A 16,316-nucleotide genomic window follows, 5' to 3' on the forward strand; every position below is an offset into this window, starting at 1 on the left:
TGCATGTGTTTAATACCAGCAATGTGGAGGCAGAGACAGGCTGATTTCTGAGTGTGAGGCCAGCCTGATCTACACAGAGAAACCATGTCTCAAAAAAAAAAAAAAAAGAAGATTGTTTTTTTCCTATAGTGTATTTAATGCTTGGGATGCCACATGTTGCTATAGCCAGTATTTTGAACATTTTCTTTCTTTAAAAACAAATAAACAAATATGTGTGTGTGTGTGTGTGTGTGTGTGTTTTATTTCTGTTTTTTAAACTTGTGGCAGAGGCTCGTGCGTGAGAAAGTGTGTGTGTGTATATGTGCCCGTGTGTACACATGCACACACACACACACACATGCCGGTAAGTACTAATGCTCATGATGCCAGAGGCATCTTTCCCCTAAAGGACAGGCAGTTGGAAGCCACTCAGTGTAGTTGCTGGGAAATAAACTCGTTTCCTTTGGAAGGGAGTTCAAACTCTTAACCACTGAGCCATCTCTCCACCCCTAGAATCTTGAACATTTAGATGAATAAAAATAGCATATTCAGTTTCGCTAAGCTAGATTAATTTACAAAGGCATTAAGTGTCAGTCATTAATGAATGTGAAATTTAAAACTATATTGGAATTGTAGCAGATGTCAGTTTAGCATACTTTTTACTAAATATTCAGCACTTCTTCCCAGTTTAAACCAAATGGTTCTTGGTAATTGTTTTAAAGCCAGTTCCTTGTTCATTTAAAACATACACACAGATTTCACTAAATTGTTGGCATATTTTCCGGGAAGGGTTCTCAAGTTAAGCTAACGTATGCTTTTTATACCGAGCTAGTCTTCCTACAAGGCATAGCACTAATGTGTGTGAGCGATCATTCTCCTTCAGCCTCCCTATAATTCTGAAATGCTCTTACCCTGGTTCCTAAGCTGTACCTGTGTGTTTTGCTTCAGATAAGCTGCCACGAGGTATGTGTGGGATATATTAAGCTTCTTCCATGTCTGCTGTAGAACTGCCATGAGATTTCCCCAGGGTTGCCACTGACTTTGGTGCAAATATATGGCATCAGGCATCAGAAGCTACTGTTTCCAGATGCTCTCTGCCAGTGTTTTCTCTTTAAACAATTAGTAGGGTGTATCCTTATTTCAGCATAGTGCACCTGATTGTAAAATGCTAACAGCAAGTGTCGTGTAGTTAAGAGCATGGACTCAGGAACACAGATACTTAAATTCAGAAACCAGCTCTGCTATATATTAGCTATGCTTTTCTCAAGAGCATAGCATTGCTAGAATGGACGCAATCATAATTGGGATTTTTATATTTACACTAGACTTGGTAGTGATCCCCTGAAGCCCTGTGATCTAGAGGTAACATCAGAAGGATCAAAAAGTCAACATTATCCTTGACTACATAGGGTGTTCTAGGCCAACCTGGGCAACATAAGCTGCTGTCTCAAAGGAAAAAGAAAACAGTAGAATTCAGGGCTAGCATAATGGCTCATTGAATAATACACTTGCTACCCAGGTGTGAGGCCAAAGTTCAGATCCCCAGAACCCATATAAAAGCCAGCGGGACATGGCGTGGTTCCTGTGATTCCAGCTCTTAGAATGACCTGTCTCAATGAGTAAGGTAGACAGTAATGGAGAAAGACTCCTTTCTTCTCTGGCTTTGCCATCTTGTCTTCAAGTCCTCTGTAACAGCCAGCAGGCGGCAAAGAGAAGGTGGGGAAGTCTTATCCCCTTCACCATCTAACCCGGGTGTGCCTTTATCTCTGCCTTCCACTGGCAAAATCTCAGCTGGGGCTGAGAACAATTGGGACTCCCATGTCTCAGTGGAGACCCTGTAAATGCCTCTGTATCATGCCCCACTCCACAAACTCCCAAGTCATCCCTTTCAGCAGACTGCTTCTCATTTCTCGCACTTTCCCTGAGGACCTTAAAGAAACAGTAACTGTTGAAACCCCTACCTTGGCTCCAGTAGGGAGCGTGAATGTTTATGTCTGAGTTTTCTGAGGCTCTCTACCTACACCTGAGCTGACTTCTTCAGACCCGAGAATTAGGGAGAGTTGTTGAGATTTTCTTTGGGCATTGCCTCAGCAATGGTTGCGGATGTTTAGGGAAGGAAGATTCTTTTGTGCTGTTTGCTTATTGTGGCAGAGCGGGGTTTGAAACTAAAGGAGTTGTTTTGTAAACCTATTGCTTTTTTATTGTAACACACTGGCAGATTTTTATTGAGCTAAAAATACTCCCTGCAATATTTACATTAAACTCCAAGTTGACAGTTTCTGAAAGTATTCATAAGAAACTAGTAATATTTACTGTCTCCTGGGGAAAGAGGCTTGAAGATACAAATATTCCAAAACAATAGATATGGAGTCTTGAATTTTGAACCATGTTGACAATATCAGGTATTCAAAAGTATGTATATATTGTTGGAATGTTCAGAAACTTAGCAGATGGAATTCTGTGTAAAGTTTTAAAAATATATCATTTCAATAACTTGGTTTTTTTTTCTTCTTTAGCACCAGGGAACCATTATTACTGAGCATATTTATAAAGAGCTTTCTAAAATTGCTCCCTATCTTCCTTTTCCCTTTTTATTTTAAACAATTAAGAAGAGAAGTAGAAATAGAGAGAATAAAAGATCAGAGTTCCTCCATTGGATATCGGTTACATTTGACTTTTAAAAACTATGTTCCTGACTTTCTCTTTTTTTTTTCTGAATTTCTTTTTAAAATTGTCTTGCATCAGTGGCATATGTAAGACTTGGGATTTTATCTCTGTAACATTAGTAATCTCCATACTAGGGAGGCTGTGGCAGCAGATCTCAAGTGTGAGGCCAGCCGAGGCTACATAACAGGTTCCATGCCAGTCTAGATTAGACAGCCAGAATCCATCTCAAAGCCCCCAAATCATTGTTGGCATCATAAATGTTAATTAATTAATAAACTAATTAATAAAATTAATTAAAGTTGCTTCTGTCTATGCCAATAAAAATCTGAGGCATCTGGCTTATATAATCAGGAAATGTTGAGTATATACTGTAAAGTTGCTTTTGTCGTTTGGCTTTGCTTCCTGCTGGAGGTAGTGGTCCCTGTATGGACCACTTGTAGTCAGGCAAGCATGCTTGCACCGACTGCTTCTGAGGTTTCTGAGCCGGTTATTTCGAAAAGGAGTAGGATTGCTGTTATTGGATTAGGGTTATCAGAGTTGGGCCCTGGAGCTGAAGCCAAGTCCAGAAACGGTATTGATGCTGCATAGAGGGTGGGTAAGAGGAATCTGAGGAGGTAGCATTCTGTCTATTCTCAAATAAAATACGTGCAGTTGACTCCTCCATTTCTAATAACTTTGAGTACTGTGACTGTGCTGGATAAAAAGTACAGAAGGAAGTTGGGTGGGGGATGTTCTTTTTATTATTCTATACTCTGTATAGATCCCACAGCATAAAAAAATTAATACTTGTTATATAATAAACCAGATTGACTTCAAACTTTCTAGGTAGCCAAGGATGACTTTGACCCCCTTTCTGACTCTCCTGTGTGCACCTCCCAAGAACTAGGATTATAGGTATGACCATACTTAGTTGGTATATATTATTTTAAAAAAATTGAAAGAGACCAGCCTGGTCTACAAGAGCTAGTTCCAGGACAGGCTCCAAAACCACAGAGAAACCCTGTCTCGAAAAACCAAAAAAAAAAAAAAAAAAAAAATTGAAAGAGGAAAAAATGGTACTAGGCGTGTGGCTCAGTTGGTAGAGCGCGTGCCTGGCTCTTGTGAGACCCCGGGTTGATCCGCCACATAAAGCTGGTGTGCTGATGTGGGCCTGCGATCCCACCACTGGGGCCATAGAAGCCGTGAGAGCAGAAACGTACGTCATCCATACTGAGTTTGTGACCAGCCTGAGATACATGAGACCCTGCCTCAAAAAAATAAAAGAAATAGTTAAAGGACAGTTGCTATAGTAACCGTTCTTGCCTTGGTTAAACGACAGTTACTATAGTAACCATCCTTGCCTTGGAACATGTTTTTTCTATCACACTGCTTCCTTTCTTTCTCCTCTGTCATTATGTAGAATTAACTCACCATTTCTTTTAAAAATCGAATGTGGGGTTGGAAAGACTGCTCAGCAGTTAAAATAGTTGCTGCTTTTCCAGAGGACCTGGGGTTCAATTCCCAGCACCGTTGTGGTTTGTAACCATATTGGGCTCTAGTTCTAGGCAATCCAGTGCCCCCTTCAGGTCTCTGAGAGCACTGCACACATGTGGAATGCTTAAAATACATGCAGAAAAAATACATAAAAATAAAAATAAATAAAATCTTTTAAAAGAATAAAAGCCTAATGTGGACTGGGTGGTGGTGGCTTATGCCTTTAATATTAGCTTTTGGGAGGCAGAGGTAGATGGATCTCTGAGTCTGAGACCAGCCTGGTCTACAGAGTGAGTTCCAAGATAGCCAGGGCTACACAGAGAAATACTGTCTTGAAAAAACAAAAATAAAACAAAAGGAGCCTAATTAGAATACTCTCTCCCTCCTCCCCATATACATGTATATATGTATATATATATATATATATATATATATGAATTTCACAATCAGTGAGTTTCGCTAAGATAAGGTCTTGTGTAACTCACATTTTCTGTATAGCCAAGGATGTTTTTAATCTCCTGTTCTTCCTGATTTCCTATTTGACTTCTCAAATTAGGATTAAAGGATTGTGTTACCCTGTCCTGGAGGTGTTGCTAATTTATTTCACACAGAAGTGAGTTGCAGAAGATGTAGTTGGTAGGGTTTGTTGTTGGTGTTTCAGTTTTGTTATGTAGCTCTGGTTGACCTAGAACTCAATAGTGCTTATTTAGAGGCAATTTGGTGGGTTGGAGAGATGATGGCTCAGCAGTTAAAAGTACTGACTACTCTTCCGGAGGCCTTGAGTGCAATTCCTAGCACCCACCTGGTGACTCACAATCATCTGTAATAAGATCTGATATCCTCTTCTGGCCTGCAGATGTACGTGTATATACAGCACTCATGCATAAAATAAATAAATCTAAAAAAATTATTAGGCAATTTGACAACATATCCATTTTGTAAAGAGCAGCAGTAGGTTCTCCCTAGGGCCTAGAACTCCCCAGCCATGGACTTTTTACCAAGTTTAAAATATTATGCAAATTTCCTCCTATAGATCAAACTCCATTCTATTCTGACAGAAGAATTTCGTGACAGACATTGCTAAGTTTCTACTGTTTCTTTTATTTTCTAATAAAAAATTATTTATTTTACTTTATGTGAATGACTATTATTTTGCTTGTATATTTGTATTTGTACACGTGCATGCTAGGTGTCGATGGAAGCTAAAGAGAGTGTTGAATCCCTGAAACTGTAGTTACAGTTATGAGTTACCATATGGGTGCTAGGAATCGAATGTAGGTCCTGTGGAAAAGCAGCTAGTACTCTTAACCAATGAGCCACCATCTCTTCAGCCTTTCTACTGTTTCTTGATCAGAACTAAGTGAATTCTGGGTCAAGATGAGCTAGTCATTGTCTGTCTCGAATCTTGGAACAGTTGGGCCTGAATTTAAGTTGGTTTTGACTGCCTGCTGCATTCTGTATGTAGCTCATGGACAAAGCAGCTTCCTTTGGGTGAAGAAAAAGGATTTGTTTTTAAATTTGCATTTATCTGTTTGTTTAGTTGTGTGTCTGTGTGATGTCGGTCTCTGTGTACACACATGGCTCAGAGTGTGTGCCTGTAGAGGACAACTTGGGGGTTGGTTTTATACTTCTCTGTGTAGATCCTGGAGATTGAACTGTGCCCTAGAAGAGATGTTTGTAGCCAAGCAAACTATCTCAATGTTCCCTTCAGTGCTTTTCCTCTATTTGGACCTCCCCTTGTGTCGGTGTTGGTAAAGGAACGGATAACAGTGTTCCCCCTGCAGGTCCTGAAATCCTCTCTTCTCCATTGGCATTGCCATCTTCTTTTCTTGGTTGTTGCTCTCTGTGTCTCCTAGAACTGTTAAGTTCTTACCATGAAAGGTGAAACAGTTGCACATGGGCTCTTCCCATGACCTTTTTTTTGTGTGTGTGAAACTGGGGAATCAAACCCAGGCCATGTGCTAATCTTTAACTCTTTAACCACTGAGCTATACCCCCATCTCAGTGATTTGTACTCCTTGAGCGCCTATTTCCTCCCAAGTGTTGGGGTTCTAGGCATGCACTACTACTGAAGCAGTGGGGATTAAACCCAGGGTTTGTGCCTGCTAGATAAACATCTTATCAACTGAAGTGTGTGTGTGAGATGTGATGTGGTGTGTTAATATGGGCATGTTTGATGCATGTACCGGGGTGTGTACACAGAGGTAAGAGGACAACTTGTAAGACAACTTGGTTTTCCTTCAATGACAAGTTCCAAGATGTCACCAGGCTCGTCCAACAAATGACTTTACTTGCCAAACCATCACACTGACCAATTTTTAATAGATAAAGAAAAATAGAGTCAGGTAGTAAGTTGAACAGTAAAATAAAGTTTAGTTTATTGTTTTGTTTCATTTTTTAATAATGTTGAATGAGGGGGCTAGAGAGATGGCTCAGTGGTTAAGAGTACTGCCTGCTCTTCCAAAGGTCCTGAGTTCAATTCCCGGCAACCACATGGTGGCTCACAACCATCTGTAATGAAGTCTGGTGCCCTCTTCTGGCCTGCAGACATACACACAGACAGGATATCGTATACATAACAAATAAATAAATATTAAAAAAAATAATGTTGAATGAGAGCAAATTTCCAAGGTAATGTAGGATTTCCCTCTGTATGCTATGATTACCATTAATGATAAAGAACTGCTTTGAACCTATAGCAGGGCAGAACTTAGGTACGTGGGGAAAAGTAAACTGAATGCTGGGAGAAAGAAGGACGGAGTCAAAGGTGCCATGGAGCCTCCACTGGAGATAGACATGCAGAAACTTTGCTGATAGGCCATGACCTCATGGTAATATACAGATTAATAGAAATGGGTTAAATTAATATGTAAGAATTAGCCAATAAGAAACTAGAGCTAATGGGACAAGCAGTGATTTAGTTAATACAGTTTCTGTGTGATTACTTCGGGGCTAAGTGGCCGGGAATCAGGAAGCGGTGACCTCCTCCAACACCAAGGAGGTATGTATGTAAAAATGCCATGGCATTTTTACAACTTCTTATAGGAATTTAGTTTTACTTCTAATTTCTAAGTTTAGTTCTCAGGACCTACATGGTGGAAGGAGAGAACTCCTACACACACGTTGTCCTGTGACTTGCAGATAGAGCTGTGAAATGTGCACGCTCCGCTACTACATACACACACATAGATAAATGAATGTAATTAAGATATCAAGCAAATATGGAAGCATCTGTTAAATCTGGGTGTTATATATTTTGGTCTTCTATTTTTTTCTACACCTCTTTGCACATTCAGTTATGAAGTGTTTCATAACTAAACATTTAAAATTGAATAGTATAGGCACCAGATGTGGTGGCACACACAAGGGGCAAAGGTGGGCAGATCTCTGTGAGCTTGGTCTACATAGCAAGTTCCAGGATAGCCAAGGCTACGTGGAAAGAGCCTGTCTTCTGGAACCCTGAGGAAGAGGAAGTGGAAGAAGTTGTGGGAGCCAAAGGGGATGGAGGACACCAGGAGAACAAATCCCTCTAAATCAACTGAGCAAAGTTCATATGAACTGACAGAGACTGGGGCAACAAGCACAGGGCCTACATGGGCCTGTACCAGGTCCTCTGCATGTATATTACAACTTTCAATTTTCTGTTTTTATGGAGCTCTTGAGAATGTGCACAAGTGAGTCTCTGATTCTTGTACTTTTTCTTGTGACTCTTGTCCTTCTGTTGGTTTGCCTTGTCCAATTTCACTGTGATGGTCTTCGTTTTATCTTCTTATATTTTGTTATGTTTTGTTCTACACGCTACCCACTGTAGGGAAGCCATCCAGATCAGTGGTTAAGGGCATGGTTTTTGAGCCAGGCGGTGGTGGGGCTCTCTTTTAATCCTAGTACTCGGGAGGCAGAGGCAGGCGAATCTCTGTGTTTGAGGGCAGCCTGCTCTACAGAGCTAGTTCTAGGACAGCCAAGGCTACACAAAGACACCTGTCTGGTGGAGGGGGGGAGAAGAACATGTTTTCTGAATCCAGATTGTCTAAATTCGAGTCCCAGTTCTAACACTGAGAAGCTACTGTCTGAAGGTGCTTCTGCAGGATTCTCCCCTGCGAACTACTATCTTGTTAGTTTCCCACAGTGCGGTAACAAACAACTGGCTGCTGAGTAGCTTGACATAGTGCAAGTACACTGTTTTATAATTTCAAATGTCAAAAGTCCGGGATGGATATCCCTGGGCTAAAATTAGGGTGTAACCAGGCTACATATCCACTGGGAAACTCTGGAGAGAAGTACTGCCTTCCTTTTTCCAGTTTCTTGGGCTTACATTTCTTGCTATATGTCCCCTCTTTTTAAAAAAATTTACGTGTGTGTGTGTGTGTGTGTGTGTGTCCATGTATGTGCATATACCACTTACTTGTGTTTGTCAAGGCCAGAGGTGTAGGATCCACTGGAGCTGGTTTACAGGTGGTTGGGAGCTGCCGTGAGTGGGAACTGGTAACCAAACTCGGTTCTCTGGAAAAGTAGTGTCTTCGGTAGGGCGTCTATTGCTGTGATAAAACACCATGACCAAAATCAACTTGGAGAGAAACGAGTTTATTTCATTTTATAGCCTGTAATCCACTGACCAGAGAAATCACAGCAGGAACCTGGGGTCAGGAGCTGACACAGAATGCCATGGAAGACTGCTACTTCCTGGCTTACCCTTCATGGCTTCCTCATTTTTACAGCACCCAGGACCATCTCAGGGATGGCACCATAGTGGTTGGGTGGGAGGCTTCCAGAGCAATCATTATTAAAGAAAAGGCCCTACAGACCTGCCTATAGGTCAGGCAGATGGAGACGTTTTCTCAGGTAAGAGTTTTGTTCCCAGATAACTACTAACTTGTGACAAATTGACAACAGACTGTCCAGGACAAGCTGTAAGCGTTCCTAACTGTTGAGCCATCTCTCTAGTCCTAGTATGTCCCCTTCTTAGAAAGCCAGCGATATTATACCTCCCACTTCCCAAGCGCTTCCCCCACCGGGCTTCTGCTTTTAAAGATACTTGTGCTTAGGCTGGCTTTACTCAGATAATCTAGGATAATCTTCCTATTTTAAGGTTCCATTTAAATTAGGTTGATTAGCCAGCAGCCTTCATTCCATCTGCAACCTCAGGTCCCCTTTGTCATGTAAGCTAACCTGTTCTCAGGTCCCAGGATTAAGCCATGCACATTTCAGGGGGCTTGTTTTTTGCCTAGATAGCTCTATTTAAATTTAAACTTGCATGAGGCCTCTGGGGACTGGAGAAGGTGTGTGTTTGAACTCAAAGGGCCTGCTCAGGGTATGTGTCAATGCTTTCCAATTTTCTCATTAGCATAGATTATTATGGTGAATTCTGTATTAAGAGTGATGTGGTGAAAGTTTTAGTTACGTCACAGAAGGGAAAAGATTAAAGTAATAGAGAAGATTTATTTCAGTTCTTTCATTCCAAAGTGTTATAGGACCATTTATTAGTGTTTCAGGGAAAACCGCAGGGCAGGCAAGCTGACAGTTCTGCAGGAGATGGGGAAGAGAGAAAGCCTTGGCTTTTGCAATGGAGTTTGGGAAACAGCAGCAAGGCAGAAGTGGCTGTAGGAGAAGGAGCACCAGGGAAGCGTGGCCAGGCACTAGTCAGCATCTGAAAGCAAAGTACCAAACGGAGAGGTGCTCAGAAAAAGGTGTGATCCATAATGGAAGCTCCAGGCATCTACCCCCAGTGGTTGTGACTCAGTTGCACTTTTAGAGAAGCTATGAGTTTTACTTTGATTTTTCTATCTTTATTACAGAGATTTCTACCTGTGGATGTTACTTCTGACATGGAGAGGATTGAGCAACAGTTTGCTAATCTACATATTGTTAGACGTTCCTCAGAACCAAAAGAGCCCACCTACCTGCTTGGCATAGACACATCGAAGACCGTCCAAGCAGATAAAGGGAGCTTGGTTGCTGTTCTGTGTTCAAATGCATCTGTAAGAATATATGATAAAGAGACACTAAATGTTCTACGAGAATTTAATGGCTCTCCCGGACTTCTTAATGGAGTCAGATTTGCGAATTGCTGTGACAGTGTCTATTCTGCAAGTACGGATGGCACTGTCAAGTGTTGGGATGCTCGGTTAGCTAGTGAAAAGCCCGTGCAGTTGTTCAAAGGCTACCCTTCCAATATTTTTATTAGTTTTGATATTAACTGCATAGATCATGTCCTTTGTGCGGGTACAGAAAAAGTGGATGATGACGCATTGCTGGTATTCTGGGATGCCAGGACTGCGTCTCAGGATTCATCTACTAGAGAACCACTCGGGGCCTACTCAGAGACACACAGTGATGACATCACCCAAGTACGTTTCCATCCCAGCAATCCCAACATGGTTGTCTCTGGTTCAACCGATGGCCTGGTAAATGTGTTTGATATCAGTGTGGATAACGAAGAAGATGCGCTGGTTGCAACCTGTAACTCCGTTTCCTCGGTGAGCTGCATTGGTTGGTCTGGAAGGGATTATAAACAAATTTACTGCATGACACACGATGAGGGATTTTGCTGGTGGGATCTTAATCATTTGGAGACCGATGAACCAATTACATGTTTGAACATCCAGGATGTGAGAGAAGTAAGTGATGGAAAAGAAGGTCCTCTGGACTATCTGATCGGCGGCCTATATCATGAAAAGATGGACAGATTGTTTGTTATTGGAGGAACCAACACGGGAAGGATTCACGTAATGAGCTGCACCTCGTCGGGACTGACCCACATGACTAGCCTTCAGGGGGGGCATGGAGCCACTGTTCGTTCTTTCTGTTGGAGCGTGCCCGAGGACTCTTTGCTGACAGGGGGAGAAGATGCACAGTTGTTGCTTTGGAAACCCGTAGCTGTGGAGAAGACCTTCCCAAAGAAAGACAGCTTGAAGGTAGCCTCCTCCGTGCAGCAGCGAGTTCGAGTCCACAGCAGTGATTCTTACAAGAGGAGGAAGCAGCAGTGATGTCGTGATGGGAATTTGCAGGCGCTTCTGGTTTCAAATCATTTTGTTCCCTATAGCAAATATTTTTAAGGCTTACCTGTAAAAGCAGCAATTAGCAAAGTTCCAGACAAATATTGAGAATGATTTAATTTGTGTCCAGACATATCCTATAATATTTTTTAAGCCTCCAGTTGAGTATAAAAATCAGTGACGTGACAGGGAAATTACAGGTCACGTTTTGAAACCCACCTGTTGAGTTAGTGAGTGTCGGGTTTGGAGAAATCGCCCTGAAAAGGACTCTTAGATAGATAGATAGCTGGGGAGACCATGGCACAGCTGGTTTGGGCTATGCTTTTTTAAGATCAAAGATTTTGCATTTGAAATTATCTTCACTGTCTCTTATTCTTAAAAAATATCCCTCGACGGGCTGGCGGAGCCCGCCATGAGAAAAAGCGGCGCGGGAGGGCCCGCGCTGCGCCGGCGGTGGTGGTGGCGGCAGTAACAGACATATAAACACAGGAAATAGCCATATAAGAATTTATTAACAAGGAGAGAAAGAAAGAAAGGGAAAGAGAGAGAGAGGGAGAGAGAGAGAGAGAGAGAGAGAGAGAGAGAGAGAGAGAGAGGAGAAAGAGAAGAAGGAAGAGAGAGAAGGGAGGGAGCAATGGCCGGCCGGCGGAGGGCAGAGGTTAAAAAGGAGTGGGCGTGGCTAGGGCAGGGACCAAAAGAATAACACTGTCCACACGACATCAGACTGTTGGGTAGTGTGAGGAGTTTGTGCTTGCTCACTGCACCTACCCCATCACCTCTGAGCACCGACTCAGCATCCTAGTGAGTTCTAAACAGAATTTTATTTTTTTTAGGAATGAAGTATACATTTTTTTTAAATGAGAAAAATATATTGCATCTGTACTTTAAAAACTCTGTTTACACTTGGGTAACTGACACCCAGGTGCTTTGCTATTGAAAATGAAATTATCTTACTAGGAGCTGGAGAGATGGCTCAGAGGTTAAGAACATTGCCTGCTCTTCCAAAGGTCCTGAGTTCAATTCCCAGCAACCACATGGTGGCTCACAACCATCTGTAATGGGGTCTGGTGCCCTCTTCTAGCCTGCAGTCATACACACAGACAGAATATTGTATACAAAATAAATAAATATTTAAAAAAAAAAAAAAAGAAATTATCTTACTAGATTTATTTTAAGGCTTAGAGTAAGATAAAGAAATGAAAATACAACAGCAGGGCTATTCTGTTTCAAAATATTTTTCAATAATATGATTAAATTTTCTTATTTCACCCATAATTTTAAACTTGAAGCTTTTTTTACTGCCTCTGTGTGTGTGTGTGTGTGTGTGTGTGTGTGTGTGTGTGTGTAGATGACAGGACAATGTAAGAGTTTTATCCTTCTACCATGTTACCATCTGGGTCCCAGGAATTAAACCCAAGTCCTTAGGCTTCACAGTAGGTTCCCTTACTTACTGAGACAGTTTGGGGTGGGGTAGCAACTATTGCTAATTTTGTCATTTTTCCTCTAAAAAATATTTTTGTAACAAACTATAGAAGTGATCCCTGAAAGAAGTCTTGGTGGTGGCAATAAGCCTTTAATCCCAGCACTCAAGAGGCAGAGGCAGGTGGATCGTTGAGTTCCAGCTGAGGCCAGCCTGGTCTACAAGAGCTAGTTCCAGGAGAGGCTCCAAAACTACGGAGATACAGAGAAACCCTATCTCAAAAAACAAAGTGTGTGTGTATGTGTGTGTGCATACATATTTTGTAAAGTGCCTTAATAATAGAAGTTAATAAGTTAATACTTTTTTGAGAGTGGGGGTAGAGGTTAAAACAAGGTTTTTTGTGTGGCCCTGGAGGTAAACCCTGGTTACCTCTCTGTAAACCAAGGTGGCCTTGAACTCAGGGATCTACCTGCCTCTGGCATCCTAGTGCTGGGATTAAAGGTTTATTACTTATTATTTTAAAAAATGTCTATGTGTATGGGTGCATGACATATGTATGCAAGTGTGTGTAGAGGCAGAAGAAGCAAAGCATGACAGTGGCCAAGACAGACACACTCGCCAGCGGGAATCAAGGCTAGGTAGGCAGCATTGCTGTTTCCTTGGTTCTCTTTGTGCAGAGGTCACCTCCCATCCCGAAGTGCCACTCAGCTGTGGGGAAAGTCTTTTCTCCTTTAATCCTTCCCAGAAGTGACCTCACAGACCTGCCCAGAGGTGGGTCTTAGCTGATTCCAGATCCCATTAGGTGATAAAAGTATGCAGCCTTGGGGCTGGAGAGATGGCTCAGTGGTTAAGAGCATTGCCTGTTCTTCCAAAGGTCCTGAGTTCAATTCCCAGCAACCACATGGTGGCTCACAACCATCTGTAATGAGGTCTGGTGCCCTCTTCTGGCCTGCAGACATACAGACAGAATATTGTATACATAATAAATAAATATATATAAAAAAAAAAGTATGCAGCCTTGAGCATTAGCCTTTCCTTACCGTCAACAGAGGGCAATCACTGTCTGCACCCCCTTTCTGTAGGGTAGCACACTGTCTGCACCCCCTTTCTGTAAGGGTAGCACACCGGAACATCTTACTTCTCAAACATAACTTGCTGCCTATCGAGCGACTCTCACCAGCTCTTCCCCTCCATTTTAAGTGGTTGAATTTATGATATGCAAATTATATCTCACAGTTGAAAAAAGATACTACATGTCTCAGTTACTAGTCTATTGCTGTGAAGGAAGGAACACCATGACCAGGACTTTTTTGTTGTTGTTTGTTTGATTTTGGTTGTTTGAGACAGGGTTTCTCTGTAGCTTTGGAGCCTGTCCTGGAACTCATTTTGTAGACCAGGCAGGCCTCGAACTCAGAGATCCGCCAGCCTCTGCCTTCTGAGTACTAGGCTTAAAGGCATGTGCCACCACCCAGCTGACCAGGACTACTTATAAAAGAAAACATTTAATTTGGGGTTTGCTTACAGTTCCAGAGAGTGAGTCATGACCGTCATGGCAAGAAGAGTGGCGGCAGGCAGGCTTGGTGCTGGAGCAGTAGCTGAGAGCTTACACCTTATCCTCAAGCATGAGGCAGAGAGGAGACACTGGGCCTAGCATGGGCTTTTGAAATCTCAATGCCCACCCCAGGTAACAGAGCTCCTCCAACAAGGCTACACCTCCTAATCCTTCCTAAAACAGTGTGATCAACTAGGAACCAGGCATTCAAATATATGAGCCTATAGGGGCCATTTTCATTCAGACCACCACACTAGGGAAGGCAGGATTGAGGTATAAATCCTGTTAACTGGTAAGATGAAATTTAAGACTGTATTGATTTCAAAACTAGGTAACCATTGGAAAGGGCTCTACTCTTGTTAATGTATGAATATCTACAATCAAAATGCTAGATAACTCAGCTCAATGAATTTTTGTATTAAAAGCATGACCCAGGCTGGATAGTGGTGGCACACACCTTTAATTCTGGTGCTCGGGAGGCAGAGGCAGGTGAATCTCTGAGTTCGAGGCCAGCCTGATCTACAAAGTGAGTTCCAGTACAGCCATAGCTATTATACAGAGAAATCCTGTTTCAAAACAAAACAAAACAAACAAACAAAAAAAAAAAACAAAGAAAAAACAAAAGACAAAACTGTGACCCAATATATTTATCTCAAGAATGTCAGGATAACTTAACAGTAGAAAGTCAATGGCAATGGTGGACATAAAAGACGGAAATCAAAGTTCTCTTAATTAATACAGAAAAACCTTCATGCATCTTTTTCTGTCATAAAACAGAAATCCCATCTTTTGCAGCAGCATGGGTGGAACTGAAGAGCAGTATGTCGAGTGAAATAAGGGTCAGAAATGCATCACGTGGACCTAGGAGGACTCGAAATCCATCTGCCCCTGAAGCCCGAGATGAACATGGTGGATTGCAGAGGCTGCAGAGTTGCAGAGTTGGTGGATGAGTGATGTGGTAGTGTCATATATCAATCTGTTGATTTCATTAGTTAAGCAATAAAGAAACTGCTTGGGGCTGGAGAGATGGCTCAGAGGGTAAGAGCATTGCCTGCTCTTCCAAAGGCCCTGAGTTCAATTCCCGGCAACCACATGGTGGCTCACAACCATCTGTAATGAGGTCTGGTGCCCTCTTCTAGCCTGCAGGCATACACACAGAAAGAATATTGTATACATAATAAATAAATAAAAATATTTAAAAAAAAAAAAGAAACTACTTGGCCCTGATAGCTTAAAACATAGGTGGGAGGAGTAAACAGAACACAATGCTGGGAGGAAGAGGAAATGAGCTCAGACTCGACAGCTCTGCTCTCTGGAGCAGAGACGCCATGCTCCGCTCTCCCGGGCGGACGTGAGAGCTCTGCTCTCTGAGGCACACGCGATGAAGCTCCGACCCAGGATGGACGTAGGCTAGAATCTCCCTGGTAAGCCACCTCGTGGGCTACAGCAGATTATTAGAAATGGGCTAGTCCAGGTGCGAGAGTTAGCCTAGAAGAGGCTAGATAGAAATGGGCCAAGCAGTGTTTAAATAAATACAATTTGTGTGTTGTTATTTCGGGGCATAAGCTAGCCAGGCGGCCGGGGTGCTGGGGACGCAGCCCCACCGCTCCTATCACAACAGATGAGTACCAGGTTACAGTTAGGAACAAGTTGTTCTAGTGTGCCATTGCATAACAGAGTCATTCAAAAGGTAGAAGAGGGCCTGGAGAAATGACTTGGAGCTGAAGAACATTGGCCGTTCTTCTAGAGATCCTGAGTTCAATTCCCTGTATCCATACGGCAGTTCACAGCCATCTATAACTTCAGATCCAAGATATCAGGGGCATTCTTATGGTCCCCATGGGCACTAGGCAAGTGTGTGTTGCACAGACATCCATACAGGCAAAATACCCATACACATAAAATACATATTAAAAAGTTGTAAGAGGGCTGGAGAGATGGCTCAGTGGTTAAGAGCATTGCCTGCTCTTCCAAAGGTCCTGAGTTCAATTCCCAGCAACCACATGGTGGCTCACAACCATCTGTAATGAGGTCTGGTGCCCTTTTCTGGCCTGCAGGCATACACACAGACAGAACATTGTATACATAATAAATAAATAAATATTTTTTAAAAAATTAAAAAGTTGTAAGAGAGTTGGCACAATGGCTCAGTGGGTAAAGGAATTTGCCATCAAGCCTGACAACCTAACTTCTATTTTTAGGACCTTCATCATGGATGGGAGAACTAACTTCC

General features: G+C 42.3%; 1 protein-coding gene across 2 annotated transcripts in view; it reads left to right on the forward strand.

The window, feature by feature from the left end:
* Nucleotides 1-11,639, forward strand: part of Wdr89 (WD repeat domain 89) — a 37,222-nt gene extending 25,583 nt beyond the window's left edge. The window contains exons 2-3 of one of the 2 annotated variants that reach the window (XM_041658501.1): nt 8,835-8,958; nt 9,912-11,639. In XM_041658501.1, the coding sequence (XP_041514435.1) occupies nt 8,941-8,958; nt 9,912-11,102 (1,209 nt within the window). In that variant the 5' untranslated portion in view covers nt 8,835-8,940 and the 3' untranslated portion in view covers nt 11,103-11,639. The remainder of the gene's footprint in view (nt 1-8,834; nt 8,959-9,911) is intronic. The other variant, XM_041658502.1, reaches the window with a different exon arrangement.
* Nucleotides 11,640-16,316: the final 4,677 nt, after the last annotated feature.

Source organism: Microtus oregoni, unplaced genomic scaffold, assembly GCF_018167655.1.
Source record: "Microtus oregoni isolate MIOR12 unplaced genomic scaffold, Mior012 000009F_ref0000495, whole genome shotgun sequence".
NCBI lineage: Eukaryota > Metazoa > Chordata > Mammalia > Rodentia > Cricetidae > Microtus > Microtus oregoni.